Raw genomic sequence first — 19,296 nt, 5'->3', positions numbered from 1 at the left:
TATGTAAATTAGTTTAATTGGCACCCAGGTCGAACTAAGTAAAAAAATAAATGTATTAAAATCATCAGTCTTACAGCAATCACATAAAGTTTATAATCCGAGGCGTAGAGTATAGATTAATACAGTCCTTGGATGGACTGTTATCAAATCCAAGCGCTGTAAAAATACCATATATGTGCCGTGTTTTTTATTTAAACGACACTTATGCAAGTTTGTATTGGCGACGCTTAACGGATAACTATCTTTATCTGCTGTATTTATCGCTTGTAACATTGATAAAAATAACGTTTGTTACCTATTCCACATACTGTGAAGGTTCCTATAATCGAAAGTCTTTAATATACTTTTATGACTTATCTTATTTTCAAATATAATTATAATGTTGTATTTATGAAGATATAAAACATATAGGAAATAAAGGACGGGCAAAACGTTACGTGGTCACCACCGTCCCTAGACATTGGTGATACAAGAAATATAAACCATTCCTTAAATCACCAATGCGCCATCATCCTTGGGTATGTAGATGTTATGTTCCTTGTGCCTCTAGTTACATTGGCTCATTAATCCTTCAAACCGGAACGCAACAATACTAAGTATTGCTGTTTAGCGGTAGAATATCTGATAAGTGGGTGGTACTTAGCCAGACGGCTTACACAAAGCCCTCCCACCTATCCAGGAATCACTATTCATTAGGCCATCTCTAGTCGTACTGATGCTTTATCTCTAAACGTATTTTTAGAAACTATTATTATTATTAGTCCGTATTTAGTTTGCTCGATTTTATCTTCGTATTCGAAAGCAAAGCAATACAATATCGTCAATGAATACCTACTCGCTCTCCTAAGTTTGAATCAGATAATAATACTCCTAATAATGTATCGGTTATATACATATAATTATATATAGAATATGCTAAATGCATAAAACACCTAAGTGGTGATTTGAAAAAATTCAAAATTCGTGTTTCGTTTTTATTTATTTATTATATACTGCACATCAAATTGAATTTTCAGAAAAGGTAGGTTTAACGCTATTGCACCTTCGACCAGCCAACATCAAAACATATAGATATTTGAAATGTTGTTAGTAAGTGTGCAAAATGTAACCAAGATAATATTAATAAAATTAAATAATACACATAATTTGATAAACATAAATAATCACATATTCATGTGCAATATAAACGCATGATATTTATTTATTATATAAAAATTTTATTAACAATAAGAAGAATAAGAAATGGGCCACATGGAATATTTGGCGTCGAAATTTCGAACATTGTTCACTTCCGCAGTCAATTGGAAGGTGACTTTACCTTCCAATTGGCCTCAAAAAAGCTTAGTATTCTCAACAAGATGAGACAGTACTTCACGCCGGCTTATCGCCTAAAACTTTAAAAGACGCAAATTCGGCCCCACATGGAGTACTGCTCTCATCTCTGAGTTGGAGTTCCCCAGTACCAGTTTTTTCCTCTTAATCGCATTTAACGTAAAGCAGTTCGAATTGTCGACGATCAAGTTCTTACCGACCGACTGGATCCTTTGAATCTGCGTAGAGATATTGGATCACTCTGCATCTTCTATCACATATATCACGGGGAATGTTCTGAGGAAATGTTTGGATTTGTCCCGGTCGCTGAATTTCACCACCGGACATTGCGCCAGAAATCGCCATCCTCACCACCTCGATGTCTGGATATCCACAACAGCGCGATTTTTAAGGCATTTCTTGCCCACAACCACTCTGTGAACCAGCTTTCGCCGGCGACTTTTCCGAACCAATGTGACATAGAAATATTCAAGAAAAGACTCATTCCTTACTCATTCTTAAGTACTCATTCCTTATAGGCCGGCAACACACCCGCTTGCCCTCGGGTGTTGCAGGTGTCCATGGGCGTTGATAGTAACTTTCCATCAGGTGAGCCACATGATCGTTTGGCCCCTCTTACATAAATAAGCTGTCAATAAATGATCACCTCTGCTCGTAAACATTGGGACAAAAAAAAATATATACCATTCATTACACCGTGAATGTGCCCAACAGAGGAACATTAACGACTATACAAGGTATTGCTGGCTGATGGTATTACTTCATCACGGCCCTTATCTTCTTCGATAACAGTAGTATAATATAACAAATGTTAAATTCTTGGATTATGTATTTATAACTTCGTAATTATAAATCCAAAGCTGATAAAGTATTCTTAAAAATATTGTTAAATGGCAATTCCGAGAATCTAAATACACTACAAGCTTAAGCTTTTTATTAAATTTTTTGAACTTATAGTCAAATTCAAACAAATCGATTAAGTACATAGATTTAAATAATCTACTTATTATAACTTAATAGTTGCTTGAAGTATTTATTTCAGATCATATAAACATTATTTCATACAAATACAATGTTACAGATAGAATCGGAGTTGATGAATGATTGTGTACTTGCAAAGTTATTTCTATTGGAACTCACGTGTTCTGTAACAGACGTGCTGATAAAATATTGATATTCAATATTAATAACAGAGAACAAGCTAGTAAGCGTCACGCTCGCTTTATATTTTGAACAATAGCTACTTTGACGCGTGTACAAGTACGTAAATACAGTATATAAGGCATCTATTATAATTTTATTCAAATATTATTAATTAATCTTAACAAGGTAATATTAAATGTGAAGTAAGTACACACTCGATTTCTATGGTAATCATTTCAATAATAACGTTGCTATATAGGTAATTGTAACACTATACGAAACTGCTTTGCTATTATTTTAAATATCACATTGTATCTCACTTTTAAATATTCAATGAAAACTCCAGTTACTCGAATGAAATAAACACTACCGACACAATGTTAGAATGTAAGTCAAGCGAACTAATTTAAATGTGAACTTTATATATATGTATGTATATGTCACTGAACTTCTAGACGCAGGTACTGATTTTGATACAAATTTTTATTTGTTTTTGAGCTCTTTTTTCACCTTTACGAAGACTGGATAGGTAGTCTAATATTCTTTTATCACTATCTAGTTAGTCTCATGGCCTTTACGGCTGCAAATTATGAGGTGCCAGGTTCGAATCCTATTCAGGCCAGTAAAAGATATTGAGTTTAGGGTCAAAATCATGCACCTGTTAAAACTAATTATTTATATTAATAAAATTAACACAATAAAATATACATTATTGTTTTATTAATGTAATGCTTGTAATATCTTTAAAACATTATAATGAATTTATATAATAAAACAAAATATCATTAAACATTAATATTACACTATAAGCGACTATTAAATATATCATATCTACGATGTAAAATAACGGTTATAACAGCTATTACGCTAATTTGAAGAGCACCGTTATTTGAGTTACTATTATTGTATTCTAGTATACTTATGTACTTAAGAATAGTGAAAAACCGTAACAAATTAGCGCCTCGAGTGACGCCGCCACTCCGCTGGGTCATTGACTAATAAATATTGTCAAGTTCATGAACCCTTAATTTAGTTATAGGAGAAGTAGCGATAGTGGGTACATAATAAGTATTATTTTGCTCAGAATTAAATACCTACATCAGGGGTGTAGCTACCGCCGTATCAGCCGTATCAAAGATACGGGGCCCCCTAGCTATAAGGGTCAATTGAAAAATTGGTTCAGTGCTTCATACGTAAAAGAAATAAAACAATATCAAATAATTGATAAAATCGAAATAAATAAAAAACAGAAAACAAAGTATACTAATGTATCACAATGTCTGACAATAATAATTTAAACATTAAAATTACTGTAAACAAAAAAAAAAACAATTGTATCTTTATTGAACAGAAAAGTTGGACTTTTGTTTCTTTGTGAAAAAATTTACCTTCCATTAGGACTGCCGCAGTTAGGAAGAAGGGCACCCCACCAAATTTTGATACAAGGATCCTCAGGGGCAAGCTACGCCCCTAACCTACATCCTCACAATTACCTATAGTTTTTAAAGTCATTCGTATAACACAGACAATAGATCTATTTATTAGTTTTCTTAATATTCTCTTCCTTATTTATTCTTATTTAAATACAAATATAACACTATTTACTAAGCTACCAGTACTTAATCAGCTGCTGTATCTAAGTCTTTACAATTCTTCAAAAGATTTTTATATTCTGCCATTATGTTTAACCTTAATTATTCTTTAGAATTATATGTAGAAGATTAAAAACTCTTTAAAAATAACTGTAATAATTATTAATCTATAAAATAAACGTTCTTATGTAATGTCATCGAAGTTCATGTTACAAATCAACTTTTGAGTAATGATATAAAAACATTTTTAGAATATTATTTAATAATGACATAAGATAATTTAAAAGATTGTATGTAATAATTTTATATTTTTAAATATAAATTAAACGTAAAAACGTATTAAACGTAAATTTTAATAAAAGACTTCCTACGCTATATTAGTTCAAAACTTGTGTGCATTTCAATGCAAAGTTTGGGTTAATCTTTTTACAAAGGAACTGAAGGGAAGAAATTTTACAAGAATATGTATTAACTGCCTAGTCTGGGCCATAAAAACGTACAGTGCGGGTCTAATTGTAATAAAATCATTATTTTAAAAGTAAATAAAATCTTCTACGGGAAACTGGTGGACATTCGAACTCGTGATTCGATTCGATTCGAAAATTTTAAGGAATTTAAGGCTTATTTAACCATCTGAATAAATCTTTCAGTGTTTTTTTCCAATTGCCTATATTCTCAATGCACTTTTAAGATGTATTTATTTTTTTGATTTACTGTCAATTTATAGGGACATAAAAACAGTTAATTTTTGTACAATAAACAGTGGAGTTTTTATTAATTAGATTAGATTAAATAAAATTATAATTCAGATTTATGATGCTGCAGATCCCGAAATACTAGGTTAAAACTCTGGGTTGTATAGATTAAAAAGTGAGTTTTTCTGTCTAATATTCTCAGTAGATGTCTGGATTTTAGAAGTTGGCAGTGTTTACACTTCAAAATATTGGTAAGCGTGCTAAGATTTAGATCCTGGTCGAAATCATAAGGCCTGTCAAATTGCCATCGCATCGGATAATGAGAGTGATGAAATGGATAGAAAAGTTTGCACACACTCTGTCTCTGTCGAGAGAGGCCGTTGTTCTACTGTAATCTATATAATTCTACTCTCGTGGCCTAAAATTATTTATTTAATACGTTTCCTTCAATGTTGAAAAGTTAATGTTAAGAAATTTATTACAAGTAACATGTTCGCAGATGTTCATGATACGATAGTGATCGTAGGATGGGAGAACAAGTAAAACGGGTAGGGCGAGCGCGCTGACCGGGTATGTGGGCGCGCGCGGCGCGAATCCTGCGGCGCGTGGCGCTGCTGGTCCCGCTGTTACTGACCGCGCTGGCGCTACTGCTGCTGCCGCGCCCGCCACCCTTCAGCACTTCAGCGCGGCTCCCATCACCACCATCAACGCAGATATTATCGAAAGAGGAAACGCACTTACAAGTAAATCACTTTTACCTAAGTACTTTGTGTTCCCTGTAAATTATTCTTCACTTTATAACATAATTATTGTTTCAGAACTCTATAACAGAAAATGAGATTATATTTAACGAAGACGGCGATGAGTTTTCGAAACGACCATGGTTTATATCTGGGGGTGAACAGCGTCCAAAACGTCACGAACCTCACGCTAAGATTTTTCCCGAAGATTCTCCAGGTGATGACAGGTAAGAACCGTCATTTAACCAAATCATTTCGTGTATTTCACTTCGGTATCTATATATGAATCTTTTACCAGACTAGAACGAACTAATTGAACAAACAAAATTGTGTGGAATTGATCTCTGTCGGTATGTCCACTTATTTGTTCTAAACCACGCAAAGGATTTTGATACGATTTTTTTAAATATTTTGTACAAAATGGCTAAACGATAACGTTATTTTGTACAGAAACAGTTTTCGTACGTTTACAGTTAATTAAAATTTTACATGGCTAACACTGGCTAAGCCTTGGGAATTACTTCGAAACAATATACTAGACAGAATAGCTTGCGACAGTATGTTTCTATAATTTTAGTACACAATAACTATTTTTAACTATTACAGATTATAAGAAAACTGTAGGTAAGATGCGAAGCCATTATCTCCAATACATTGTTAATAAATACGTTAGTTACCTTGGACATTTAATATAGATTAAAATTGTCTTGTATCATTCGCTATATAAAGCGTTCGCTGCGAAACTAAGCAAGTATTCAAAGTTTAATCTAGGTAGGTATGTTTACAATACAATTTTGATTTTATCATTTATGACATACTTATATTAGGTAATAAATAAATAAACTTTATTAATTAAAATACATATTTTGCTAATCGTAGTACTCGTCATATTCTCTATTAGTAAATTACACCCGTGTGAAGCCGGGGCGGATCGCTAGTTGTGTACAAAAGGCATTTCATAGATAATTACGGCACTTATTAATTGATAAATTTAAATAAGGACAAATACAAAAAAAAATATCTCATTCTTATCTTATCTTTATCAACATTAAAACATGATTTTTTTTTATTTAAAAAAAAAATGCAGATACAATTATTAAGTTTAATATTACCTATGTGATAAGAAAAAATCTAAATTGAAATATACTTAGGTCATTTGAATAACTTACAAGTGTGTAAAATGTAATTTATTACTACCGTTATTAATATAAGTTTATTATATTAGCAATTTGAAATACTATGTGGACGTACAATATAAATAAAACAATTTTAATTCAATTAAACATATAGTTTTATTTTGTAAAAATATAACAGCTTCAAAATTTTGCATGCTCTACACTTAAACTAAAAGTTATATTTAGATTCGGGATAAAAAAGGTAATAATGATAATATTATTATTTTTTTCACTTAGTTGACAATAAGTATTAAGTACAGTATAGTATAGTATACACGCTCTTCAACACGCATTTTTTTAAAACATCGTTTTGTTAGTGGATTTTTTCATCTTATTTATTTATTTATTCGTTTTACAATAAGTGAACATTAGTAAACGGTTTAAAATATCGAGTAACATACGCAGAGCAAGTGACAATTTCACTTGTTTTTTATACCTAGGCACTCGCGGTGGGATGTTTTTTTTTTTTTAAATTATACCCACTTGGTATAACAGATAAAAAACATCATATTTTAATACGCGTAGTAATCACGAAACATTCATACAAAATAAAAAAATAAAAGCGGTTCAATAATCTCATTATTCTTTAATCGGCTAAAACTCATATTAGTTTTCATTAAAATAATAGATTACAGCGATATTTTAAGCGCCAACATATCTTGTTTATACTCGAATAAATTTAACTTCAAATCTGGCATTTATTCATAATGTTCAATAGTAATAAGTATGCTCGGTGGTAAGCTTTGTGCAAGCCCGTCTGGGTAGGTAACATTCAATTAACACTTACTATAACTACTGCTAAGCAGAATTACTTAGTATCGGTGTGCTTTGGTTTGCCAGTGCAAGTGTTAGTTAGCCAGCGTAATTTTATAATTACCTTAACCTTGGAAATTAAGCACATTTCTTAGTTCAAAAGGAGACAATGGCGGTGTAAGAAATGGTTAATATTTCTTAAAGTGCCAATCTCTATGAGTGGTCACCCACTTACCATCAAGTGGCGCACTCACTAGCCCCCACCTACAAATGTTGCTAAAAAACATTATAATTTACGTAATATGTTGATACTGCGAATGAATTATTTAATACCCATTAAATAATCTACTCGCAGTAAAACCAGTATCTCTAGTTAAAATTATTCCAGACTTTGAACAAATTAAATTAAAGTTTGTTTGACAAGTTTTATATAATATCTTGTTTTTTTTTTACAAGATAACTTTACTAATTTGATATTTTTACTAATTGTAATGACAAACATATATCAAAATCAAATCAAAATAGTGGTAGTTTCTAATTTGAAAATTTAATGTAATTCAATAAGTAAATGTAATGTTTCTTTGTTGAATAAAGTATTTTGGTTTTTATTTCATTTGTGATGTTTATAAAATGCAATGTTATTTCATCTGCTCCTATATTTTTTAAATCAATAATAATCAGTAAATCTTATCGTTTTAGTCAATACCGAGATAAAACTTTGTTGCATTTAAAACTTGGCTCGGATTCACTAAATAATTATATTTAGATTTTATTATAACAATAAAAAAGGAGATTAAGATGCTTGTTTTGTAATATCTAAATTAATACATAAGCATTGCTTTTAACCCACCAATCAAAATTATTTCTGTTCTCATATTCATTTAATTTATTGCTTAAACATATTATAGCGACGCTTATGTTCAAACAGGATTGTCGAGCAATTGATGTATACGTTGCCAAAAGATGAAGATGTGCCTATCAAGAAGATATTACTGGCGAACGGGTTAGGAGCCTGGGGAGTATCGGGTGGCAGAACCGAATTCATCAGAAACAAATGTCCCGTTGATCGGTGTACATTGACTGCGGACTCACGAGAAGCCGCCACAGCTGATGCTATCTTGTATAAAGACCACCATACACCCTTCAATGTTAAAAGACCAATTAATCAGGTAACATTATGAATATATTATGTCTTTTGTCTTTTTGTGGTTTGTTGTATTAAATTAAACAAAGTATTTACACTTATGCATCGTATATGTACTCTTGATGGTAAGGCTTAGTGCTAGTACTTTGAATAAGTACCACACACTTATCTCTTATTGTACCGCTAAATAATACTGCTTAGTATTGTTGTGTTCCGGTTTGAAGGGTAAGTCAGCCAGTATTATTAAAGGCACAAGGAGTATAACGTTTTAATTCCCAGGATTAATGGCACATTGGCGATGTAGTCAGTGGTCAATGTTTTTTATAGCACCAATTTCTGCTGACCTGGACTGGTGACCGCTTACCACCAGGAAACTCATGAAAAAAAATTAAACCTAATATGAAATTAAATCTGTAGTTGCCGTACCATATTAATAGTTTCCTTATAATGCTGAATGCATTATCGATAATAAATTATTAAAACACATTACCTATACACATTATTAAAATAATATTAGTAGACGGTTTTATTTTTGACATTCATTTTTTTACTGGTGGTAGAGTTTTGTGCAAGCTCGTCTTGGTAGGTACCACCCACTCATTAGATATTCTACCGCAAAACGGTAGTACTTGCTTTTGTTGTGTTCCGGTTTAAAGGGTGAGTGAGCAAGTGTAATTACAGGCACAAGGGACTCCCAAAATTGGTAGCGCATTGGTGATATAAGCGATGGTTAACATTTCTTACAATGCCAATGTCTATGGGCGTTGGTGACCACTTACTATATGCTCGTCCGCCTTCCTATTCTGTATGAAAAAAAAACACGTTTATGCTTTCAGATTTGGATTCTATATTACTTAGAATGTCCGTACCACACAGCGTCCCTTCGTCCTTCGTCCCTGGATGTGTTCAACTGGACGGCGACCTATCGTCGGGACTCTGACATAGTTGCTCCGTACGAGCGTTGGGTCTATCACGATGCATTGAACACAGAAAAAGACTTAGAAAGGAACTATGCTGCAAATAAAACAAAAAAGGTACTTTTTTTTAATTCATACATTATATTTTTTTTTCATTATCCATATATCATATCATATATATAATTCATCAATAGAAAAGTCTTGTGACCTCTTTAGGCTTCTTGTTCTTAAAAAAATTCTTTCGCTTTTTGGAAAAGTTTTAATTGAACTTATGTTTAGTCAAAACGTCAATGTTAAATTTATTTTTATCAAAGACTAACATTTTATCGGTTGTTTAAACCTGTAACATCTTCAATTACAAAAATAAAACAGACTCCCACAGAGTCACTAATCGATATACATACAAGTACGTCATACGAACAATCTTACGTGTGGGTATATATATTATATACACGTCTGAGTGAGGAATGCTTAATTCGTGAACAAAATCTGTGACCAAAATTGATAACCAAGTCGAAACATAACCAAGACTCGAGAGTATCATAAGTGGTACCTTACTTGCTAAGTGTTTCAATCAATCAATTATCTTTGTTCGAAGTGACTAAAAGTATTTCATTATCAACAGGAAGTATTACGCATAAATAAAAATTAACCAATTTGTCAGGGTTAACATATATATTAATATAAATATCCTTACAGAGAATTGTCTACTTACAGACAATCATAGTCACTTGATATAATATTCTTAAAATCCAGAGATTTTGAGAAGGCACACAATTAACGTCAAGACAGTTATTTAAAAACAAAGTTCTGTTTTTTTTTGTTATATCAAATATATTTTAATACAACACTATTATACGAACGTACGCACGTAAAACGTATAAAGTACAAATGTATAAAGCATAGAAGGATGAAAAAAATATGTGTAAGATCAGAATCAGATCACACGTACAACCTGTTTTAAATGTATCTATTTATTTATATATTTTCTATCGCGTGAATAAGGATTATGACAGAAAATTCTATTTTATTCTTGGAAATTAATATACTTTTGCTATTTAATAAATAGCCTGAGATGGGATACACAATAGAAGTTATATAGTTAAGTAAGTTTCCTAATGTCATTGATATTTATTTACCCTGAGTAAATCAATCCAAACATTCTAATTTGGTTCAAATAAGCATTTAAACTGTCGTATTAATCGGTATACCGTATTATACCACAGAAGAACTCTTATACAAAGACAAACATATTAATATATGCATTCAACGGCCGCCCATGATGATTGCCTGAGATTTACAAAAAAAAGCTAAAGATTTTTATTAGTCCCGATACTAACCGATGCAACATACATACATGATAACGTGGTGGCAAAGCTGAAATTAGAAAGAAATTACCGACGTTAATAAAAAAAATATGCGTCGAAAGTATGCAAAGGAAAAAACATTGTCTTGAGTTGAGCTTACAGCTTAAGTTAAATATCACCAATTATATACACTGCGAACATCCATGAAAATAATGATCAAACCAACTAGAGGAAATATTAAAATATCGTGAAATAGTCTTAGTCGTAGAAAGCCGTGGACTCCACGGAATTAAATGCATTACTAAAGTCCAGTAAAACAGCAAATGTACGTTGGAGATTTTTCTATGTCCGAGTGGAAGCCCTGATTACCATAAATTCCGAAGACAATTAGATGCTATAATATATTGCTTGTTGTGAACAATACGTTACAGGACGTAAGAAAAAAATTTAAGTATAGAAATAGCTCGATAGTTGGATTGTTATTTATTTAGTTTTATAACACCTACCATCAATTACAATCTCGAAAATGTATAGATATTTCCAGATTACATTTTTTTTAATACTAGCTATATTTACGCTGAAACAGTTTTATACTGAAATAATTAATCTTCATACCTAACTACATAATTCATACTTCAAAACTTTTCCTTATAATGCTGAATGCATTATCGATAATAAATTATTAAAACACATTACCTATACACATTATTAAAATAATATTAGTAGACGGTTTTATTTTTGACATTCATTTTTTTACTGGTGGTAGAGTTTTGTGCAAGCTCGTCTGGGTAGGTACCACCCACTCATTAGATATTCTACCGCAAAACGGCAGTACTTGCTTTTGTTGTGTTCCGGTTTAAAGGGTGAGTGAGCAAGTGTAATTACAGGCTCAAGGGACTCCCAAAATTGGTAGCGCATTGGTGATATAAGCGATGGTTAACATTTCTTACAATGCCAATGTCTATGGGCATTCATAACTAACAAATAAGTTAAATATTTTTAATTAGAATTTGTGATCATTTTTCGTGCAAATTGCGTTCGTTGCGATTCCATTGCGTACGTACTAAACGTTTGAGTTGATCAAGAAAACAGAAATCAATCAATGAAAATAAAATGTATTTTGATCATACTCAAATCAATGTACTCAATTGGTACTGGTAAAAAAATACCAATAAAATGTTTTTAAAAAGCTTTCGAAGATCAAAATTAATTATCGATAAAATGTCTCCATTGTCTTGGTTCACTACCATTAAAGATTTTTCACACGTCACAATTTAATGCTAACTCCGAGCTACCAGAGAGATTTTCGTGACGGAAAATCTCAATAAATTTTTTCTTTCCTACCCGTAATATGAATCTACAGCTTAGAGATCTGCAGCCGTATAACCAAACAACAAAAAACAAGAAGAACCGCACTTGCCTCAATAGTGCTATAATATATAACCACCCACGTAATTTGAATTTGTATTATTTTTGAAACTCTATAGAATTACTTACTTGAGCTGATACATTATATTTTAAACTCGAAAACGCAATTTTTATAATTGTAAATTTGAATATGTAAGTACATTCTGAAATATTAAATATATATCGTAATTACAGGTTGCATGGTTCGTCTCAAATTGCCACGCCAGGAACCGTCGTTTACAATACGCTAGACAACTGTCTAAGTTCATTCCTGTCGATATCTACGGTGCATGCGGCTCCCACCATTGTCCGCGCGCTGATCCCAACTGTTTGGAAATGTTGGATAAGGAATACAAATTCTATCTCGCTTTCGAAAATTCAAACTGTCGTGATTACGTCACTGAGAAATTTTTCGTAAACGGATTGCAGTAAGTATTACCTCTTTTTTTCCCTCTATAGTTACCTTACTTTCTAACCTACTTCAAACGTGCCGGCAACACACCTGCAAGCCCTACAGTGTTGCAGGTGTCCATGGGCGGTGGTCCGTGGTAGTCAGTTCAGTTCAGTCACCTCCTGATCATTTGCCCCCACTTGTATAAAAAAGTAGGCGGTTCCCAATTCGTTTGTAATTCACTTGTTGACCCTACTATAACTAGTATGGGTTCGTTTATTGAAAATCTTAACATATCAATTAAATTTTAGTAATTTAATGAATAATCAAACACATGCAACACGCCGTCATATACGTTGATTGAAATTCCTCGTGACAACGTCATAATTATTTAAAACAGCAAAAATGATATTCGGGCACGTTTTGTTACGCATGTTGATTTTTATTATACTTACATAGATAAGTGTTTATTTTAATTAATATGTATTTTATTTTTCCAACTGTAACATGTTATCAGAAAATAATCGTAACGAATTTATTGTTACCTCAAGGGCATAGCGATAAGAAAGTTCTCAAAGCGTATACATTTATGATCATGAAAAACTAACGACCCATTTATATTTTCTAACAAAATACAGTGTATCTTAAAATATTAGGAATTATCGGAATGAATTGTAATGGAACTTGACTCACGCGAAAATCTTTATCCATAATTGCATATAAATTCAAATATACAATGGTTCTCGTTGGTACTAATTTGTTTAGGGCTTTGTGTAAGCCTACCTGGATAGCTACTATCCACTCATTATTTTTTCTACCGCAAAACATTTGGTGTTGTTATATTCTGGTTGGTCTGTGGTATGCCGAGATGGCCTAGTGGTTAGAACACGTGAATCTTAACCGACGATCGTGGGTTCAAACCCGGGCAAGCACCACTGAATTTTCATGTGCTTAATTTGTGATTATAATTCATCTCGAGCTTGACGGTGAAGGAAAACATCGTGAGGAAACCTGCATGTGTCTAATTTCATTGAAATTATGCCACATGTGTATTCTACCAACCCGCATTGGAGCAGCGTGGTGGAATAAGCTCCAAACCTTCTCCTCAAAAGGGAGAGGAGGCCTTAGCCCAGCAGTGGGACATTAACAGGCTGTTACTATATTCTGGTTTGATGGATGGGTGAATTACACCCACTAACGTAACATAAAATCTTAGGTCCCAAGTTTGGTGGCCCATTGGTGCATCCACGCGATGGAAGGATTGTTTAAATATTTTAGAGTGCCAATGTCTATGGGCCCAGATGCAGTCACCCTACTAAAAATATGGATTGATGTTTAAAAATGTTACACAACATCGTGTCGTGCATCATACAACGTCGTGGTGCAAATTTCTACGATTTGCTTCGTATATTCCAAGGATACGATATCGTACTGCGGCACGAAGTCGCAATGAACCACGTTGCGACGTCGTATCGTGTGTGGGATTTGGCGAATGAGATGCGCCGGATAAATTAATATATCGCCGCGTTCGTACGTTTCACATTTAACGTATAAGCTCCGCATTTTTATCATTATCATTTCCTTTTAATTAAAATACGTTTTAAGTAATTGTAAGATTCATTTGAATACTATCTTTACTATCCTATTTTTTTATTATTTAGACTAAGCCGTTGTTACACTCCGCTATGCAATATTCCAAAAAAAAATATTTTCAGTACGACCCAACAAATCGAATTCAGTTTACTCTACAAAAATAGGTTGTGATTCTGTAATTAGTTTACACAAAGTTGTTCCCGTAATGGTATTATAATCAAATTTAGTAACATTTATACTTATCATCTAAATCGTTATTTTTCATCTAAATCGTTATTTCTCATCTAAATCGTTATTTCCAGACACGACGTCGTACCCATAGTAATGGGAGCACGTCCCCCAGAATATGCGGCAGTGGCGCCACATAATTCATACATTCACGTCGAAGAGTTCGCAGGACCAGAAGAGTTAGCTGCCTATCTTCGGCGTTTAGACGAGGATGACACACTATACAACTCATATTTCAAGTGGAAAGTAAGAGTCATTTACCTTTTCTACAGTTGACGGAATACATAATATGTACATACAATTTACATTTAAGCTTTATCAGGATCTACCCAAACCTTAACGCACGGCCCAGGCGGCATTTGTTAAGTCAGAAATGACGATTAGCCAAATTCACAGGATATATTATTATACTATAACGCGTAAGCTCAAGTGCAATATCTATTCCATCACTATCAATATAGACAGATGGGAAGGCAATCCGGGTTGATAAATGAAAGCGATCAAACCCAGGACTAATGGCTTGACGTGATTTCCCGGACACGGAGTGTAATAATGCTAATTTCTTAACTTACTCGTAAGTTAAGAAAAAAAGAGTACTACTGAGAATTGCTTGACAAGCTTGATAATACCCGAAAACTTTTATTATTCTTACTTGATATTTGAACTTAATTTAACCAAGTAGCATTTTCAATTTCGTTTACCTAACATACATAAACTTACAGGGCACAGGCGAATTTATTAATACGTATTTCTTCTGCCGCGTGTGTGCGATGGTCCACGCGAGCGCGAGGCGCCAGCGCAGCGCGCACTACACCGACGTACAGGCGTGGTGGCGCGACGGCGCCTGTACGCGCACTGAGTGGCGCGCCACGCGAGATCAGCACAGCCTGCGAGACCCGCCATAATCAATAAACTGTAGATTTAAATAAACCCTTAATTGTAAAATGACAACCAAAAGACAAGGTCAATATGTAGAAAATCTGTTTTACTCACATTTAATTAAATTTTTGTGACAAACGGCACATTAATCTCGAGCTTTATAGTCTCTACAAATGGCGAACACAAAAATTGTCCTATAAAAATATATAACCACGCATGAAATATCGATAAATAAGTAATCAAATTTATATTAAAATCGCATCATTAATATCTACTTTGAAAAGACCCCGTTCTCTTAAGCACAAAATATTAGAGTTACTTAAATTTTATTTCTAGATTTAAAAACATATTTTATTAAATGTTTTTTTAAGTGGGAAATTATGTACAAATCATAAAATATAACAGATAAGGAGAAACAGTCATATTAAAAATATTATAGTGGCACTACAATATTTTTAATGCAAACGGATTTTGGTTAAGCGTAAGTCAGCCATAATAATTCAAATAATTATCGTTTAATCTAAGAAGAAATAATGGTTACCATTTTCATAAATCTTAAGTGAATCAACAAGTGAAAAAAAATCGGTGTCTATTGTTGTTCTAAGATTAGGGTAACGTGATCGATTGTTTTCATTGTGCACGCGAAATTACAATAATTTAACTAAATAATGAAATTTAAACAAGAACCGACCATATCGCGGTAGCTTTTACACCTACAAAAAAAATAATGAATGTATTTCGGCTATAAAATTAAAAATAATTGCAATTGTATTTTTTATATTTGTAAATTCTATTATTTTTCATGAACAACTCGCGTACCTAAAATAAAAATTTAAAAAAATCCGTAATGGCTTGAACTCCCATATTGTCCCAGTTAAAAAAACATATACCATAATATATTTTTATTATGTAATTGTTATGTTAGTAGTAAATTAAATTATGTACTTTTTGTACGCGAAGATTTTTTTCTGTGAATAGTACTTAGGTCAAAAACATTCCACCTATCATCATTTAATAAAAACAAATTACTATTCGCGTCCATTATGAATATTTGTCCACGGCATCTTAGTATTTGCTAAAATATATTATACATATATTTATTGCGTCGATAGACTGTTTAAAGTTGTAATAATGTAATTGCAATGTGAAGGATCCTTTTAGCACAATGAGAAAGTTAAATTACTTGTTAAATTATTTATGCTTCGTTGTTACCATAAAGTGTTTGTGAACGAGACCTGATAAATGAAATACTTATTTAACATGATACATAAAACCATTAATAAGTTTTAAATATATGCAACTCATATGCAAGATACGATATTGATGTCACTGAAATACTTTTAGAATTAGACAATATTGTTAGGAGTTCGTTTTATGTTAAATATTTATATTTCTACAAAAAGACATTAATTAATTTTTATCAAAATACTGCTTACTAAGTCAGTAAAAAAATCCGTGATTTTTTATTTTCCTAATTGGACCCATATTTTCTTATTTTTTCAAAAATGTATGTATATATATCAACATATATGCAATTTAATAGCTATGAAATAGCATTTAGTTTTAGACCATGTAGCAAATAATTACCTACCCCAAAAACTGTTAGTTGATTTGCAGTATTATAGTTATAGTATTCGTTACGAAATTCAATGCGTCTCTTTATACAATCATCAATCAATATAAAAAATAACTTAAACCTAAATATGGATAACTACATAACAAAATAAAACAAAGAAATTTCAACAAAATGTAACACCAGATCAGTATTTTCTAAATAGAAAACAAAAAGATAAAAATTCAATGTATCACGCCTAACACTCAAAACTAAAAAAAAAAACGATCTTTATTACACCTGATTAATTTATTTGCTATACTTGATTAGCCCTTCGTCAATGAACTTTGCCCTAAGTATAAGCTTTTGAGTAATATATTGTTTATTATTTGTACAAGTTATTTTGTTTTTATATAATTTTATACACATAATATGATTTGTATATGTCTGTATATAGTCTTATTATATATTTTGTTAGAATCAAGCTCATGTGTCTAGTCATGGCGCTAATAAAAATTGAGCACAAAAAATATTTTACATGTGATTATATTAATTGTTATTATTTTAATTATAGCACAAAGTGTTATATTAGTTTATCATACCATATTGCATTTTTTAAATCATTTTGTATTTAGAAGCTAACTAAAAAGTTTTCTAAATATTATAAAATAAGAGTATTTAAAGTTTTATTAATATTGTTTCTTGTAAAACTGTTCTTAATAATTGTTTGTTTTTTCTCCCCACAGCTATGTGAATATAATAAAGGTAATTTAGAAGTTCAAAAACACAGAACTACGAAAATAACTTTACAATCTTAAAATTGTACATTTATACAATATTAATGACAATATTGTACCATTACTAATATTAAAGAAAATATAACCATTAACCACCCCACTGTACCGAAACTTTTACTTTGTAACAAATTCATATTTTGTTTACATTATGTGCAAATTGTGATGATTGTTGTAAATATTTTTTAAAGTAAATAATCAGTTCTTATTATTATACATAAAAGTCAAGAACTTATTTAAAATCTCAATATTGTATTTTATTGTCATTTTCATTAGGAAGCTATCTTGCAGATATTGTTATGTCTAATATTACTTAATATAGTAATATAAAAGCACAAAGTTTAAATTTGGTAACTGTAATTTATTATTATTTCTATAAAACACAACTATAGAATATAGTCAGTATAATGAAATTATGAGAAGGGAAATTAATTAAATTTCAGTAGTAATCTCTTTTATTTCATTTAAAGCAATATTTTCTTGCATCTTAATACATTCTTATGTACTTCCATTGTTTCTAACTTCAAGCTACTCTCTGGAATTACATAGTGCTTATAGTTAATTAGAATGTGTAGTTTTAAAATTTACAAATTGATATCAAATTGATCCTGTGGTAAACTAGACACAAGTCAAAATTAAAATAATTTATTATGATTGTATGTATTTAATTAAAATCTATAATATACATTAAATAAAAATCTAATACATGAAGATTTTGAAAAAAATAATATTTTTTTACTTCTGGAATAGTATTTATACATTGATTAATTTTATAAACTTGGTTCAATTATGCAAACATCTTGCTTGTACAGTATTACCATAAAATGTTACTTAAATATAAATAGCAGTTTTGTCACTGTTCAAATAAATTAATAAAATCAAAAATGATATTTCATTTGTAATATTTAAGTTGACTTATTTATAATACTTACTTTATACATCTTTAGCATTTTAATGTTTTTGATATTTTCAAGTATTTGAATCTGAATATTAACACAATCAATGACAAAATTTATAGTATTTTGAAAAATATCTCTTGCTTTATGTAAATTTTGCGGGACCAAAACACCAAACCAATTTAAGGGATTTACTAATGTGGCACTGGTATCAGTTTTAGCTATCTTGAGTTGTTTTACATTATCCTCTACAATGGTATCACAAGTCACAGATGCCGAAAATTCTGCACTACTCTCAGTTGGAAGTCTTTCTTTACTGACGGAACTTTGCCCCATGATATATCTAGATTTAGCCAAATGTATACTTCCATTATTAATACTAGTTTCTACATTAAGTTCACAGCAAATTTTATCTTCCATTAGATGCAACTGTCGCAGAACAAGCTTGTCTAACAAATCACAAGCCATTTTCATATCACCCACTGAAATCACAAGGAAATAAACCACGGAATGCAACTTTATGACTCAGCATTATAAAACTGAAGCACTGTCTTACCATTTTCATCAGAAACCATAATTATATATGTATATATTTTACGGTAATTAATAATACTTTACTATTTTACAGTTTCAGATTATCAGCCAGTGCTTTTTGATAAATCAGTAATCACATGACATTTCTGACATTATCACCTGTCATGTATTTTTTTTTTTGTTTCAACAGTCAACGTTATTTTACCTAACCGTACTTTCAATTC

At 31.5% G+C, this 19,296-nt stretch overlaps 2 protein-coding genes across 2 annotated transcripts in view; one reads left to right on the top strand and one right to left on the bottom strand.

Annotated features, from left to right (window-relative positions):
* Nucleotides 1-18,286, top strand: part of LOC126776358 (glycoprotein 3-alpha-L-fucosyltransferase A-like) — a 28,385-nt gene extending 10,099 nt beyond the window's left edge. The window contains exons 2-8 of the mRNA XM_050498819.1: nt 5,262-5,505; nt 5,581-5,729; nt 8,359-8,599; nt 9,411-9,608; nt 12,401-12,633; nt 14,492-14,663; nt 15,140-18,286. Of these exons, the coding sequence (XP_050354776.1) occupies nt 5,335-5,505; nt 5,581-5,729; nt 8,359-8,599; nt 9,411-9,608; nt 12,401-12,633; nt 14,492-14,663; nt 15,140-15,322 (1,347 nt within the window). The 5' untranslated portion in view covers nt 5,262-5,334 and the 3' untranslated portion in view covers nt 15,323-18,286. The remainder of the gene's footprint in view (nt 1-5,261; nt 5,506-5,580; nt 5,730-8,358; nt 8,600-9,410; nt 9,609-12,400; nt 12,634-14,491; nt 14,664-15,139) is intronic.
* A 67-nt stretch (nt 18,287-18,353) lies between these two features.
* LOC126776429 (coiled-coil domain-containing protein 115) lies at nt 18,354-19,205 on the bottom strand. Its single transcript, XM_050498946.1, has 2 exons — nt 19,095-19,205; nt 18,354-19,020 (listed from the first exon to the last, which is right to left on the bottom strand). The coding sequence occupies exons 1-2, from the start codon at nt 19,111-19,113 to the stop codon at nt 18,548-18,550; spliced, it is 492 nt and encodes a 163-aa protein (XP_050354903.1). The 5' UTR covers nt 19,114-19,205; the 3' UTR covers nt 18,354-18,547.
* Between the last annotated feature and the right edge of the window lie 91 nt (nt 19,206-19,296).

This window comes from Nymphalis io, chromosome 20 (assembly GCF_905147045.1).
Source record: "Nymphalis io chromosome 20, ilAglIoxx1.1, whole genome shotgun sequence".
Classification (NCBI taxonomy): domain Eukaryota; kingdom Metazoa; phylum Arthropoda; class Insecta; order Lepidoptera; family Nymphalidae; genus Nymphalis; species Nymphalis io.
The sequence above is the reverse complement of the archived record's forward strand: the minus strand, read 5'-3'. Positions and strand labels throughout refer to the sequence as shown.